Source organism: Hypanus sabinus, chromosome 6, assembly GCF_030144855.1.
Source record: "Hypanus sabinus isolate sHypSab1 chromosome 6, sHypSab1.hap1, whole genome shotgun sequence".
NCBI lineage: Eukaryota > Metazoa > Chordata > Chondrichthyes > Myliobatiformes > Dasyatidae > Hypanus > Hypanus sabinus.
The window spans coordinates 167,775,839-167,791,040 of NC_082711.1; the positions used below are offsets into that span (position 1 = coordinate 167,775,839).

The window sequence follows — 15,202 nt, forward strand, 5'->3', positions numbered from 1 at the left end:
GTTAGGGATGGGCAATAAGTACTGGCTTTGCCAGCGGTGTCCACGTCCCAACATTCATTCAGAAGTAGCAGCTCTGATACTGGAAGTTGCTACTGAAGGTCAAGCACATCGACAATCAACTTGATTCACCATATGTGTTAGGAATTTGCTCTAGTGCCTTGGAGCGACATGTACCAAAAACAATAATATTCAACAATAATACAAAATAAAGAAGTATATAAAAATATAATAACAAATATGGGATATGGAATAAAATGAGAATAAATGCAGGCATGTATTTGCAATGTAACCAGCATTACAAGAAGTGGTTCAAAGTGTTTACAGTGACTGAAGTAATAGATAGAATGGGTTGGGGGGCTAATTAGAATGATTGATTAGATTAGCTAGATTAGATTGATTAAAGAAAGTTTTAAGATGGTGTTAAACTTTAGTTTCAATAGCCCTTTAGTGCTTTCTAGAAGAGAGCATTTGGAAAAGGTCTGAAGAAAATATGTAGTCTACTCATACTATATACAGGACATAATGGAGATTTTGTTGATCTATTCCTCTTATCATCTTGTACACCTCTACCGTCACCTCTCATCCTCCTTTTCAAAGAGAAAAGCCCTGGCTTGCTCAACCTAAAGAATTTCTTATTGTCTTTTTTATATATTCCTCACTACTTTGCTCTCATAATTTATTATCTATCTTTATTACCATTATTCTCCTCCTTTGCTAGATTCTAAATCTATCCCTGACATTACTATCAGTTTTGTCCTTTGCTAGATTCTAAATCTATCCCAGTCTTTAGTTCGTTAACTCTGCCTCTGTGTTCAAAGTAAATTTATTATTAAAGTACATGTATTTCACCATATACAACCCTGAGATTCATTTTCTTGTGGGAATTCACAGTAAATCCAAGAACCACAATAGAATCAATGAGAAGCTGCACCCAATGGGACAGAGAAACAATCAATGTGCAAAAAAAGCAACAGACTGTGCAAATAGAGAAAAGAGAAAATAATAAATAAATAGGCAATAAATATTGGGAACACGAGATGAACAGTCATTGAAAGTGAGCCCATAAGTTGTGGGAATAGTTCAGTGATGGGGCAGGTGAGATTATCCCCTCTGGTTTAAGAGCCTCTTGGTTGAAGGGTAATAGCTGTTCCTGTACATGGCAGTGTGGGTCCTGAGGCTCCTGTACCTTCTTCCTGATGGCAGCAATAAGAGAACATGGTGGTGGGGAGGGAACCAGAAGACCCAGCAGAAACCCAGACAATCCATCCCTGGGGAGGACATACAGACTCATTACAGATGGTGTTGGAATCGAACTTCCAACTCTGGAACTCCTGAGCTATAATAGTGCCGCATAACAGCTACGTAATCTTGGCGCCCAATCCAGTGGCAGCAATTCAATGCATAAAAGCATGCAAAAACGGTCAAGAGGTTCAGGTATTGTTCAGACCAGAATGAGGAAGAAATGTGATCTAAGTGACTTTGACTGTGGAATGATTGTTGGTGCCAGACAGGGTGGTTTGAGGATCTCAGAAGCTCCTGATCTCCTGTGATTTTCACATACAACTGTCTCTGTGAACTTCAGTTCAGAATGCTCTTTGTTTGTGTTTATTGTTTGCGTGATTTGTTTTTTTCTGCATATTGGGTGGTTGATGGTCTTTTCTTTAATGGGATCTTCTGGGTTTCTTTGTTTTGTGGCTGCCTGTTGAGAGATGAATCTCAAGTTTGTAAGGAATGTACTTTTGACTCTAGAGTTTACAGAGAGTGTTACAGAAAACAAAAATCCAGTTAGCTGCAGTTCTGTAGGTGAAAGCACCTCGTTAATGAGAGGTCAGAGAAGAATGGCCAAACTGGTTCAAGCTGACAGGAAGGTGACAGTAACTCAAATAACAGTGTTGTGCTGACGAGCATTTCCAAATGCATAGCACATCGAACTGTGAAGTGGATGGCTACATTAGCTAAAGACCATGAACATAAAACTCAGTGGTCACTTTATTAGGAAGGGGAGGTACCTAATAAAAAGCCCACTGTGTGTATCTGTCCTGTGCACTATAGCCAATTCTTTCCTCATTTCTTCTTAGCCTTCTAACCCATACATCTTTGTAATGTGGGAGGAAACTGGGGCACCCGGAGGAAATGTTCACATTCACGAAGAGAACACTCAGACTCCTTACAGGCAGTGGTGGGAATTGAACCCCGGTCACTGGCACAGTAAAGCGAGTTGCTAACCACTATGTTACTGTTTTGCGTGTGTATGTGTGTGTGTGTGTGTGTGTGTATATGTGTATACATGTGTTAATGTGCACACAACCCTACTGCCACAACTGTTAAGACAGAGTGAAACTATGATCCATGCCAGTCCCTGCCTCCTATGCCTAGTACTTGCCTCCTGTGACCATTACCTGCCTCCTGTGCCCTGTATTTGCCTCCTGTACCCATTACTTGTCTCCTGTGCCCAGTCCCAACTTACGGTGCCAACCTCTAATATGTATTTACCCCCTGACCCAATACAAAGCTGCCTATTTGTCTGTTAACCGCTTTTAGTATTTCCAGACATGAAAGAGACTGGTGGTTGTTGATAATTGTGCTCGTCTTGTGTGTTACTGGCCTAATAAGGAGAACTGGATGAGTGCTGAGTTCAAATCCCACCACTGCAGCTGGTTAATTAAATTAAACACATTCAGCTTATTAAGACAGACTGTTACTGATAACCCATCTGGTTCACCAGTGTTCCTGACAGATGGAAACACGTCATCATTATCTAGTCCAGCCAAGAGGCAACTTCAGGCCCACTCAAGTGTAGTTGACTCTTCCTGCCCTTCGAAATGGTCCAGAATGTAACTCAGGGAATCATAGATTACTACAGCACAGAAACAGGCCCTTTGGCCCATCTAGTCTGTGCTAAACTCTTATTCTGACTCGCCCCATCTGGACTGGACCATAGCCCTCCATACCTCTCCCATCTATGAACTTAACCAAATTCCTCTTAAATATTGAAATTGAACCAACATCGACCAATTCTGGCAACTCATTCCACTCTTGTGATGCCCCTCAGGTTTCCCTTAATTATTTTACCTATCATCCTTAATCTATGACTTCGAGCTCTAGTCTCATTGAACCTCAGCGGAAAAAGTGGCTTGCTTTTTTCATAGTTGTCAAATCTTTTATCAAATCTCCTCTCATTCTCCTTCGTTCCAGGGAATAAAGTCCAAATCTATTCAACCTTTCTTCAAGGCCCAGTAAGATTTTTGTAAATTTTCTCTGTACTCTTTTCAATCTTATTAATATCACAAATAATGACAATAAAGTTGAATTTGACATATAGACTGGTCACAGGAGAATCGAAACAGGAAGTGTAACTGAGATCTTTGCTCCTCTCGATGTTTCAGACGAGTGCTGTGTTATGCTCTGGAGGCTGTGTTCTGCTGGCTATCAGCGCCCTGCTGGCCATCGTTACCATCTTCCTGCCAAGCGGTCAGTGTGAGAAGAGAATCTGCACACTAGCTGGTTACATGCAGACGACAGCGGGTGAGTGAATCTTCCTGAGTACCTCTCTCTGTGTCTGTTGGCCACTGCACTGCCACAGTGGTGCTTAATCATGGGAGCTCCGTGTGGGATTTAACAATCACTCTTTGCACGCAGTGGTTAATTAGATGGCTGATAATTAAATTTAAGGTTATGTTTTCATTGCAACTTTTGCAGTAACTCATCAGCAGTTAGCATCAAACCTTCAAGCTAAATCAAAGGAATATCAGCTGATACCTATCAAAGTTTGTAAAACCCATGCGACATGGGAGCAGAATTAGGCCATTTGGCCCTTCGAGTCAAATCCGCTGTTTGATCATGGCTGTTTTATTATCCCTCTCAATCCCATTCTCCTGCCTTTTCCTCATTACCTTTGGCACTCTTACTAGGCAAGAACCTATCGACCTCAGCTTAATGATTTGGCCTTCACAGACGAATACCATAGACTGACCAGCCTCGATCTAAAGAAATTCCTCCTCACCTCTGTTCTAGAGGGATGTATTCTGAGAGTGTGCCCTCTAGTCCTAGATTCTCTCTTTATTGGAAACATCCAATATGGAGGGTGTATAATATCTTACAGATGTTACATCCACAAATTCCCAAAGTGCACACCAAGCAGGAAAGACTTCAGTAGTTGAGTTTATTGCCATTTACACAGGTCCATGTGTGCAAAGGTGCAGTGAAAAACTTACTGCAACAGCATCACGAGCACATGGCATCATGTAAACAGTATTCATAAGAAAAAACATAAATTATACCCAATGTTTACAAGAAAGATTGTAAAATGTTTACTGAAAAATACAAGGTTTATCTTGTACAAAGTGGTCATGGTGTTGCTGTACCGAAGCGGTTATCACGGTTGTGCGGGTTGGTTTGAGACCAAGTGGTTAAAGGGAAGTAGCTGATATTGAACCTGGTGCTGTGGAACTTCAGACTTTTATACCTCCTGCCCAGATGGAGGGATCTTTGATAATCGATGTTGCCTTCGTGAGGAGTGAGGTGTTCGTGATGTATTAAGCTGAGTCCATTATCCTCTGCTTGTTAGATTCCAGTGCATTCACATTGCTGTACCAGACCATGATACTACATCTCCAGTAAATGTGCTGAGTGTTATTGTACTCAAAGTTAATATTAATATTATCTCCATATCGAAAGCACAGATTCCTTGATGGAATACGTTTCCACAGGAGGTTGTTTATGTGATCGTGTCTTCATGATGGTTTGAGTGTAAATTCTATCAGAGCCATCCTAACCTAATCACTGCCCAATAGTTATGCAAGAATGTGTCAGGGTGAGGAAAGCTAGTCATTATCTACCTTCTCATCACAAAGCTACTGAGACCAACCATGGTTCACTTGTCTCAATGTTGGATTAGGGTGTGGAATTGTTTTTTTTTGTAATTTAACTTTCCTATGCTTTCTTGTAGTGTTATTTAATCATCTGAATACATGTAATTGTTCAGTGAATTTTCCAGTGATTAAGTTGCAGTTGGCTTCTGAATTTTTCTTGAAGCCTCTTAGTTTTGAGTAGCAGATGTCATACCGCTTGAATAGCATTGTAAAGATTTGGGTTGACTCTGAAGGTTTTAGATGAAAATTACTCCATCTATCGTGAATGTGGGCAAAGATTAACGAGCTCCAAGCCTCTTGTGAGCGGTAAACTAGTTAGATGGTGGCTGGAAAGGTTTTCTACTTTCAGGATTAATGTTTCCATCAATCAGAAGCCAACAGGCTGGGCAAAATTATGTAGTGTATTCACAGGCTCAGCTGCTGAGGGAGGTCCAGAAGTGTACACGAGAGAGGACAGCAAGCAGGTTCACCACTTATCCTTGTGATCACTCAACACCCATGCTCAAATGCTGATGTACAATTAATGTGCTCCTCAGAATCTAAACTGGATACGTCCCCAATCCAGCTGGGTCTTAGAGGGTCATAGAGTCATAGAAAAGTACAGGCCCTTCAGCCCATCCAGTCTGTGCCAAGGTTAGGTCCTCAGAGATCTTGACTTGAAACTGAAACTGCTCAGTCTCTCCACTTCTGATCCCTCTATGAGGATTGGAATGTGTTCCGTCGTCTTACTCTTCCTAAAGTCCACAATCAGCTCTTTTCTCTTATTGACATTTATAGATTAGCTCAAAATTCTTATTTCAATATGTTTTAAATCTAGAAACTGAGACAGTGAAATGTGAAAATAGTGGGGGCTGAATGCTTTTTCAAGGCACTGTAGTGAGGATACAAAAGCAAGCTGTATGCTGTTGCCACCTCAGAGTGAGCTTGCATCAAAAAGCGGAATGTGCTCTAACAAGGGCAGTGTCAGATTCTTCTTCCAGCACCTAAAATGGAAGGGGAGCTTGTTGCTGGCATATAGGTGTATAAGATGATGAGAGAGTTGATTGTGTGTATAGTCAGAGGCTTTTTCCCAGGGCTGAAGTGGCTAGCATGAGTGGGCATTGTTTTAAGGTGCTTGGAAATTAGGTACAGAGGAGATGTCAGGGGTAAGTTCTTTCATGCAGAGAGTGGTGAGTGTGTGGAATGGGCTGCTGTGGTGGTGGTGGTGGAGGCGGATACAATAGGGTCTCTTAAGAGACTCCTGGACAGGTACATGGAGCTTAGAAAAATAGAGGGCTCTGGGTAACCCTAGGTAATTTCTAAAGTAAGGACATGTTCAGCACAGCATTGTGGACCGAAGGGCCTGTATTGTGCTGTAGTTTTTCTATGTTTCTATGTCTCTAGTTGTAGTCTGCCTGATCTCAGTGGAAAAAGTCTGCTTGCATTCAACCCTTCTATACCTCTCATAATTTTGTATACTTCTATCAAATCTCCCCTCAATCTTCTATGTTCCCAGAAATAAAGTCCTAATCTATTCAATTGTTCCTTATATCCCTGGTCCTCCAGTTGTGACAAAATCCTCGTAAATTTTCTCTGTACTCTTTCAACCTCATTTACGTCTTTCCCAAAGGTAGGTGACCAAAACTGCACACAATACTCCAAATTAGGTCTGATGAATATCGAATAGAACTTCAACATAACATCCCATTTCCTGTACTCAGTACATTGGTTTATGAAGGCCAATCTGCCAAAAGCTTTCTTTATGACACTATCTACCTGTGACACCACTTTCAATGAATTATGGATCTACTATGACACCTTTTCTCCCCCTTAACCAGGGTCTCAATATATCTTGAAAACAAATGTTCCCTAAACCTGCTATCTTAACCTTTTATTCTGACAGGCATGTACAAGCAATGTACTCTCAAAATATCACTTTTGAAGGCCTCCCACTTACCAAGTACGCCTTTGGCAGAAAACATCCTGTCCCTGACCACACTTGCCAGATCCCAGATCCTCTCTAATACCATCGAAACTGGCCTTTCTCCAATTTAGAATCTCAACCCAGACTTAACTTCCCTCAGATGAATTCCTGTTGGCATTTTTCTAATCAAACTGATGTATCTCTCTCCAGCAAGGCAAAGAAGGGAGAGCCACAGAGTCAAACAGAACAGAAGCAGGCCTTTCAGCCCATCACATCCATGCTGTCCATTTTGCTCATCCTCACCAATCCCACTTGCCTGCATTAGGACCATGCCTGAACATTGTGGGCATGCTACGATGGGTCTGGAATGAGGTGACACTCATAGACTGCACCCAGCACATCCTTATGTTATTCTAAAGAAACCTTACGTGTTCTGAAGAGGTAACAAAGCACACAGACGATGGCAATTAGACAGTCTGGAGGTCGTTGGAATAGTAGAGGCCTGAGCTGGTGTTGGAGGTTGATCTGTGTGTATGGGTGAGGGGATGAGGAAGGGTTTGATTTGCTACTTTTGCTTATTGTATGTTGGCTACGAGTTGTTCTGCTGGACGTTGTGGGCATGTTGTGTTGGTGCCGGAAATTATTTAGAGATTCAGCCCTTTAAGCCACACCGACAGCAACCCCCGATTTAACCCTAGCCCAATCACGAGACAATTTAAGATGAGCAATTAACTTACTAACTGGTACGTCTTTGAACTGCGGGAGGAAACCTGAGGACCCAGAGAAAACCCATGCATTCCATGGGGAGGATGTGTAGGTTCCTCACCGATGGCATTGGAATTGAACTCCAAACTCTGACACTCTGAGCTGTAACAGCGTTGTGCTGACCGCTACCCGTGAGCGGCCCCAGAACTTCCTTGTGTGTGTTGGTTGTTAACACAAACGACACACTTTGGTGTACATATGATACCTAAATGTGAATGTGAGTCTGAATGCCTTGCCTATGTCTGAATGCCTCTTAAACATAGCGATTGTATCTGATTCCCCTGTCTCCTCAGGCACTGATTTCCAGATATCAACAGGTCTGTGTGCCCATGCTGGGTCAGTCTGTGGTTCCCAGACGACTTGCTGCAGTGGTGGCTTCGAAGAGACTGTGAGCCACACTGGGTCCTCCTTTCACGTCATTCACAGGACGTGAGTGTCTAAGGTCAGGGCAGGGTTTATGGTCAAGCCCTCATTGTGCCTTTGTAAACCACTGCCGTCTTTGTTCTGGAGGCACTGCACCGTGCTGTTGTCGAGGAAGTTCCCATCCTGCCACGCTGAACGAACAGCCAGTCAGGGTGCTGTGTGATTTGGAGCTGGTGGTGTTCCCACACAACTCCTGTCCTTGGATTAAAGTCAAAATAGAGTCTATTGTCGTATGCACAGGTGCAATGAAAAGTTACATGCAGTACCACATCAGATTCACAACATACACAAGGAAACCATCAATTAAACATAACTTATATATGACATGAAAGAACATACATGCAGCAGCCACTTAATGTACATCTGCTCATTAATATAAATATCTGATCAGCCAATCATGTGGCAGCAACTCAATGCATAAAAGCATACAGACATGGTCAAGGGGTTCAGTTGTTCAGACCAAGCATCGGAATGGGGAAGAGAGCCCATGGGACACTTAAAGCTGCTGTGCAGGTTGACTGTGTGGTTAAGAAGGCACACGGTGTATTGGCCTTCATTAACCATGGGATTGAGTTCAAGAGCTGAGAGATAATGTTACAGTTATCTAGGACTCTGGTCAGATCCTACTTGGAGTACTGTGCTCAGTTCTGGTCACCTCACTACAGGAAGAGTGTGGAAACTATAGAAAGGGTGCAGAGGAGATTTACAAGGATGTTGCCTGGATTGGGGAGCATGCCTTATGAGAATAGGTTGAGTGAACTCAGCCTTTTCTCCTTGGAGTGACGGAGGATGAGAGGTGACCTGATAGAGCTGTATAAGATGATGCGAGGCATTGATTTTATGGATAGTCAGAGGCTTTTTCGCAGGGCTGAAATGGCTAACATGAGAGGGCATAGTTTTAAGGTGCTTGGAAGTAGGTACAGAGGAGATGTCAAGTTTTTTAAGCAGAGAGTGGTGAGTGCATGGAATGGGTTGCCGGTGACTGTGGTGGAGGCAGATACGATAGGGTCTTTTAAGAGACTTCCGGATAGGTACATGGAGCTTAGAAAAATAGAGGGCTATGGGTAACCCTAGGTAATTTCTAAAGTGAGTACATGTTTGGCACAGCATTGTGGGCCAAAAGGCCTGTATTGTGCTGTAGGTTTTCTATTTTTATGTTTCTATGTTTAAGTGAAATCTAAGTGACTTTGACCATGGAATAATTGTTGGTGCCAGACAGGGTGGTTTGAGTATCTCGGAAACTGCTGATCTCCTGGGATTTCCACTCACAACAGTCTCTAGAGTTTATAGAGAATGGTGTGAAAAACAAAAAAAAATATCCAGTGAGTGGCAGTTCTGTGACCTTGATAATGGGGGAGGTCAGAGGAGAATGGCCAGACTGGTTCAAGTTGACAGGAAGGTGACAGTAACCCAAATAACCACATGATACAACCATGGTGTGCAGAAGAGCATCTCTGAATGCACATTAATGTCAGGCTTTGGAGTGTTTGGACTACAGCAGCATAAGACCATGGACATACGCTCACTGGCCACTTTAATTAGGTACCCCATGTGATTACTGAGTGTAATTAAAACAAAACACAATAAAGTCCATTGTAGTGCAAAGTGGCCTCAGTGTTGCTATACTGAGGTAGTGGGTATGGTTGTGCAGGTTGGTCCAGGAACCAGTTGGTCAAAGGTAAGTAGTTGCTCATGAACCTGGTGGTGTGGGCCTTCAGGCTTCTGTGCCTCCTGCCTGGTGGTGTGGGCCTTCAGGCTTCTGTGCCTCCTGCCTGGTGGTGTGGGCCTTCAGGCTTCTGTGCCTCCTGCCTGGTGGTGTGGGCCTTCAGGCTTCTGTACCTCCTGCCTGGTGGTGTGGGCCTTCAGGCTTCTGTACCTCCTGCCTGGTGGTGTGGGCCTTCAGGCTTCTGTACCTCCTGCCTGGTGGCAGCTGCATGGCCCAAATGCTGGGGATCTTTGATCATGGGTACTTCCTACTTGAGTTCAAAATAAGTATATGTAACATTTTTCTATCATAGATCTGAGATGGAAACTTTTAGATAGGCACATGAATGATAGAAACATGGAGGGGTGTGTAGGAGGGAAGGGTTAGATGATCTTAGAGTAGGTTAAAAGTTCAGCAGGGGCGATACTGTGTTGTAATGTTTTACCACCTTGAGATTCGTCTTTTTGCAGGCATTAACAAGAAAATAAATACAATTGAATTTATGAAAATCACTATCCATAAACTAAGTGTGACAAACAACCAATATGCAAAAGAAGACAAATAGTGCAAATTTAAAAATTACTGAGAGCATGAGTTGTAGAGTCCTTGAAAGTGAGACAATAGGTTGTGAAATCAGTAGACAATAGGTTGTGAAATCAGTTCATTGTTGAGGTGAGTGAAGTTATCCATGCTTGTTCAGGAGCCTGATATTTGAAGGGTAGAAACTGTTTCTGAACCTGGTGGAGTGGGCCCTAAGGCTTCTGTACATCCTGCCCGATGGTAGTGAGAAGAGAGAGAGCATGGCCTGGATGATGGGGGTTCTTAATGATGAATGCTGCTTTCTTATGACAGTGCACCTTGTAAATGCACTCGGTGTGCGAAGGCAGTGCTTATTGTAGATAGTACAGATGGTAGGGAGGGATGTTCCCATGATGTGTTAGGCTGAGCCCATTACTGTCTGCAGATTCCTGCTCTGTATGAGAGGCAGTGGGGTTGGTTTCTATGCCCTTAGCTGCAGGCATCAGATCAAGTTTACAAGTAAAGGTGATAAAATTAGGACTTTTAAAAAAATGAACTGGATACACAGATGAATGAACTTTTAGAATTTCAGGTGCACAGTTAGAGGAGGACCAAGTCCTGACCCAGGGACGTTAGATCAAATTCCCCGCAGAATTTACACTCAAGTGGTTAAAAACAATAAATACATTCTGAAACAGCAGCCAGGAAGCTGCAGGATTTCATTAAAACAATGATTTGATTCACTAACTGCAATGAGTAATCTGCTGAGGAACTCAGTGGGTCGATCAGTGTCTGTGGTGATGGTGAGGAGGAATTGTTGACGGTTCAGGCCAAAACCCTGCGTCAGGGCCAAAAGCGGAAAGGGGAGGTACAAAGTGGAGGAGGATGGTGGCAAGATGAGGACCCGAGTTCATCAGTGAACTGAGGAGGGGAGGAAGATGACAGGCAGGTTATCTGTGCTTCGGGGAAAATGCATCATCCTCTTGTCTTCTCCCCATAACCCTTAACCTCCTTTTAATTTGGCACAATTTCTATTTTGACGCTTTTTGTTTATTTAGTGATACCGTGTGGAGTAGCCTCAGTCCCAGCAAACCCCGACAAATCCTATTAACCCTAACCTAATCACGGGATAATTTACAACTATCAATTAACTTAGCCAGTATGTCTTTGGACTCTGGAAAGAAACCAGAGGGCCTGGAGAAAACCCACGCATTCCACATACAGACTCCCTACAGACGGCGCTGGAATTGCACTCTGAACGCCAGAACACCCTCGCATTGTGCTGCCTGTTCTGCTACAGCGGAGCTGCAATCGTTATAAAATTAATCTTCCGTTCTTGCATTTTGTGAAGTATCCTCTCTTAATAGCTGAAGTTAATTTTCCCCTTGGCTCGCCCATAAAGTATTTGCTTTCTAAGCTCTGTTCTGACTCCCGTGATAATTGAACAAATCATGCTTGTGAGGTGGCAGATAGCAGAATGCTTCCCAGTGCCGGTGATCAGCGATCAGGGTTCAACTCCTGTCGCAGCCTAAAGGAGCTTTTACGCTCCCCCAGCGACCTTGTGGGTTTCCTCCCACATTCCAAAGGCATGGGGCAGCACGGTGATGTATTGATTTAGCACAACGCTTTACAGTAGAGGCAACCAGGGTTCAATTCCCATCGCTGTCTGTATGTTACCCCCATGAATACGTGTGTTTCCTCCAGGTGCTCCAGTTTCCTCCCAGGTTCCAAAGACTGGCTAGTAGGTTGACTGGGCGTTGTGAATTAACCCATGATTAGGCTAGGAATAAACTGGTGGACTGCTGGGCTGTGCAGCTCGAAGGGCCAGAAGGGCCTATTCTGCACAACAAATACATAAACAAACATACAGGTTGGGGTTAGTAAGTTGTGGGCATCCTATATTGGTGTTGGAAACTTGCCGATGCTTATGGGCTGCTGCTAGCACATGTTCAGATTGCGTTGGCAGAGATCAGCAAAACGTTCAGCTCAGACAGCAAGGGTGGAGTTGCCCCGTACCATCACATTGGTGCAAGCTTTCCCTCCAACTGATTATCATCAATAAACTTTGATTTCTCAAAGGGCATGAGTTGAGCCTTGGAACACTGAACAACATCTGCGCCTGCCTGGTGAGATCTGTCTGACTGAACTGTAACCAGGACTTGTGATAGCACCAACTGCTCATACGACCATCCACCACCTGCTCCCATGGCTTCATGTGACCCTGATTGTGATGAGGGTGGTGGCTAAGTAGGTGCTACACCTGATGGGTGACCTGCAGGCTAGCAGGGGGAAGGACTGCCTTACATCACCTTTGGTAGAGATGTACCTCCACTCCATCAGCCAATACAGTATGTTTCAATGTACATGTCAAAAAAAAACTCACCTTTAATCTTTATATGACGGGCAGACACAAACCCAAGCAGACTTTATCTTCCCTGCTCATTATCTCTGCTGAAAATTCTGCAAGTTGATGTTTGGATGAACGTCAAAATTATTAGGGAAAAGGAGTTCCTCACCAAGTCAAGTGCAGGAAATGGAAGTCAAAAGAGTACCAGATATTAGAAATCTGAAGGGAAGAAACAGAAGGTGATAGGAACACTCAGCAGGTCAGGTAGCATCTGTGGACAGAAGGGCAGGGTTAATTGTGTGGACAAAGGCCTATCATCTGCATGAGCCAATCCATCGGGTAGATGAGGCAAAAGGACCAGGTGCTGACCTGACCTGCTGTGCGTTTACAGCCCTTTCTATTTTCATGTCAAATATATTCATGTAATATATATCTCTTGCACCCACACATGCTTCTGATCTATATAGCTTTTTGTGCCATTAGCAACTTCCATGTTAACATCAATAATGGGAACTGCCTTTGTAAGTGTGCCACATTGGATGTATTGAAATTTCAACAAATTTCACCACATATGCCAGTGATAATTCATTAATTAATAATAGTGTTAGAGATTCTGATTCTTCTACGCCCATGATGGAGCTGTAGTGTCCCTGTGTACCTCAGTTTCTGAAGATTCTCACACTCCAAACTCTGTCCGATATGCTTACCCAAACAGTTGCTGTCAGACTACAAATAATTTTGTGAAAGCATATCATGTTGAAACAGAGACAAATCTGTACGAGTTTATAAAAAGAGGATAAAAGGACTCCTACTTGGCCCAGTGCAATTTTCTGTAACCTTTAACCCTCGGGGTTAGAGGTTAGAGGTTGCACACCCAATCCATTTTCCCCATGTCCAATTGCCATCAGATGAATTAGTTCTTCCAGATGTTTTATTTTACTCTTTAATTCAAGCAATCAAATAGAAAGACTCCTTGCCAATAAATTTACAATGCTGCTTAAATGAAATTGTCACTGTGCTTTCTGTGTGGGTCTGATTGGAGCTTGTGCCGTGAGCCAGCTGGCTTATCCTTCGCTAGAAAGATCTGCTCAGCCCACACACGGCTTCTGAGCTGGGGAGAGTCTCTGCTGACAGACCGCCACCCACTGTGTCGGGAATCTACATGTTCTAATTGAAATGGATTTTTTAATATTTTTTAAAAGAAAGCACTAGCTTTACCGTATCTTTTGTGTCAGCAGTTATGACAGTTGCCAGCGATGGCTGTGTCCCCAGTTGTTCTTCCGAACTCCTTGATCACAGCTGCTGCCATGAGTCGGACGGATGGTTGTAATCGTGGGGGGGGGGGGGTGAGTGATCTTTACTCTTCTACCACAGGAGCAGCTGTGCCCTTGGCCTCTCTTTCTGAAGTTTCCATAAGGGACACACTTGGGGTGATGACCTCTGGCACCTCCGTGATCATCTGGCTTCAACTTCAAGAGGGAGTGCCATCAGCAACTGACCCTCTCCCACACCGTAAAAGAATCTTTGCAGCTTTACTTTATTCCCCGCAACAGCACAGAAGCGCTGAAAGGTCAGAGTGAGATGCTTTTCATGATAGTGCAAGCACAATACACAGACAGAGATATTCTCTTAATGGTTCAATCCCCTTGACACCCAGTTGGAGCTTAACTTCATCACAGCCAGGCATGGTTTGGCCAATGAGCTTTTTAATTTGGGCCCTGGCTAAGCATTGTTGGAATCCTGGCATCAATGAGATAAACTTAGGTAACTTATATTGACTTTAAATAACAAGGTATTCTCCTAAAGCATGGCTCCTGGTTTGAGGAATGAGAATGCTGGCAGTGAGCAATAAGACAGTTGAGGTTGAGTCAAGAATATCAACTCTTTATTTTTTCAAAAAAGGAATACAACAGAGTTGAATCTCCATTTATCACAGGGACTGTCAGGACATTAAACAAGGTTCAATAGTAAATTTATTATCAAAGTACGTATATGTGACCACATACTACCCTGAGATTCATTTGCTTATGAGTATTCACAGTAGAAGAAAGAAATACAAAAATCAATGAAAACTACTCACAAAGACCGACTAGCAGCCAATGTGCAAAAAAAGACAAACCGTGCAAATGAAGGAGAAAATAAATAGATAAGTAACACAGAGAACATGAGTTGTAGAGTCCTTGAAAGTTAACCCATAGGTTGCAGGATCATTCAGAGTTGAGGTGAGTGAAGTTACCCATGCTGGTTCAGTAGTCTGTTGGTTGAGGGGTAATAACTGTTTCAGAACGTGGTGGTGTGGGACCTAAGGCTCCTGTACTTCCTGCCCAGTGGCAGTGTAATTTATAGGGTGTTCTGTAGGTAATGTAGTGATTTTAAATGTACAGGACAGGTAGGTCTTGAGCTCACCAAGACTGAGACGAACCAATCAAAAGCCCATCTGGATACAACACACAGAGAAATACAGAATACCATCATGTTGTTCCCGGTGAGGAAGGACATCATTATTGTTGTCCATTGATGTCACTTTATTTTATTGTCACCAAACAATTGATACTAGAGCGTACAATCATCCCAGTGATATTTGTTTCTGCGCTTCGTGCTCCCTCACGTACAAATCATTGTTACACTTGTTAAGAAATCATTCTTTGCATGCTCAACACGAGTGAATC

The 15,202-nt window shown here is 43.2% G+C and overlaps 1 protein-coding gene across 1 annotated transcript in view; it reads left to right on the forward strand.

Annotated features, from left to right (window-relative positions):
• LOC132396070 (LHFPL tetraspan subfamily member 7 protein) overlaps positions 1 to 15,202 on the forward strand; it is a 319,687-nt gene that overhangs the window by 180,946 nt on the left and 123,539 nt on the right. The window contains exon 2 of the mRNA XM_059973439.1: positions 3,387 to 3,525. Within this exon, the coding sequence (XP_059829422.1) occupies positions 3,387 to 3,525 (139 nt within the window). The remainder of the gene's footprint in view (positions 1 to 3,386; positions 3,526 to 15,202) is intronic.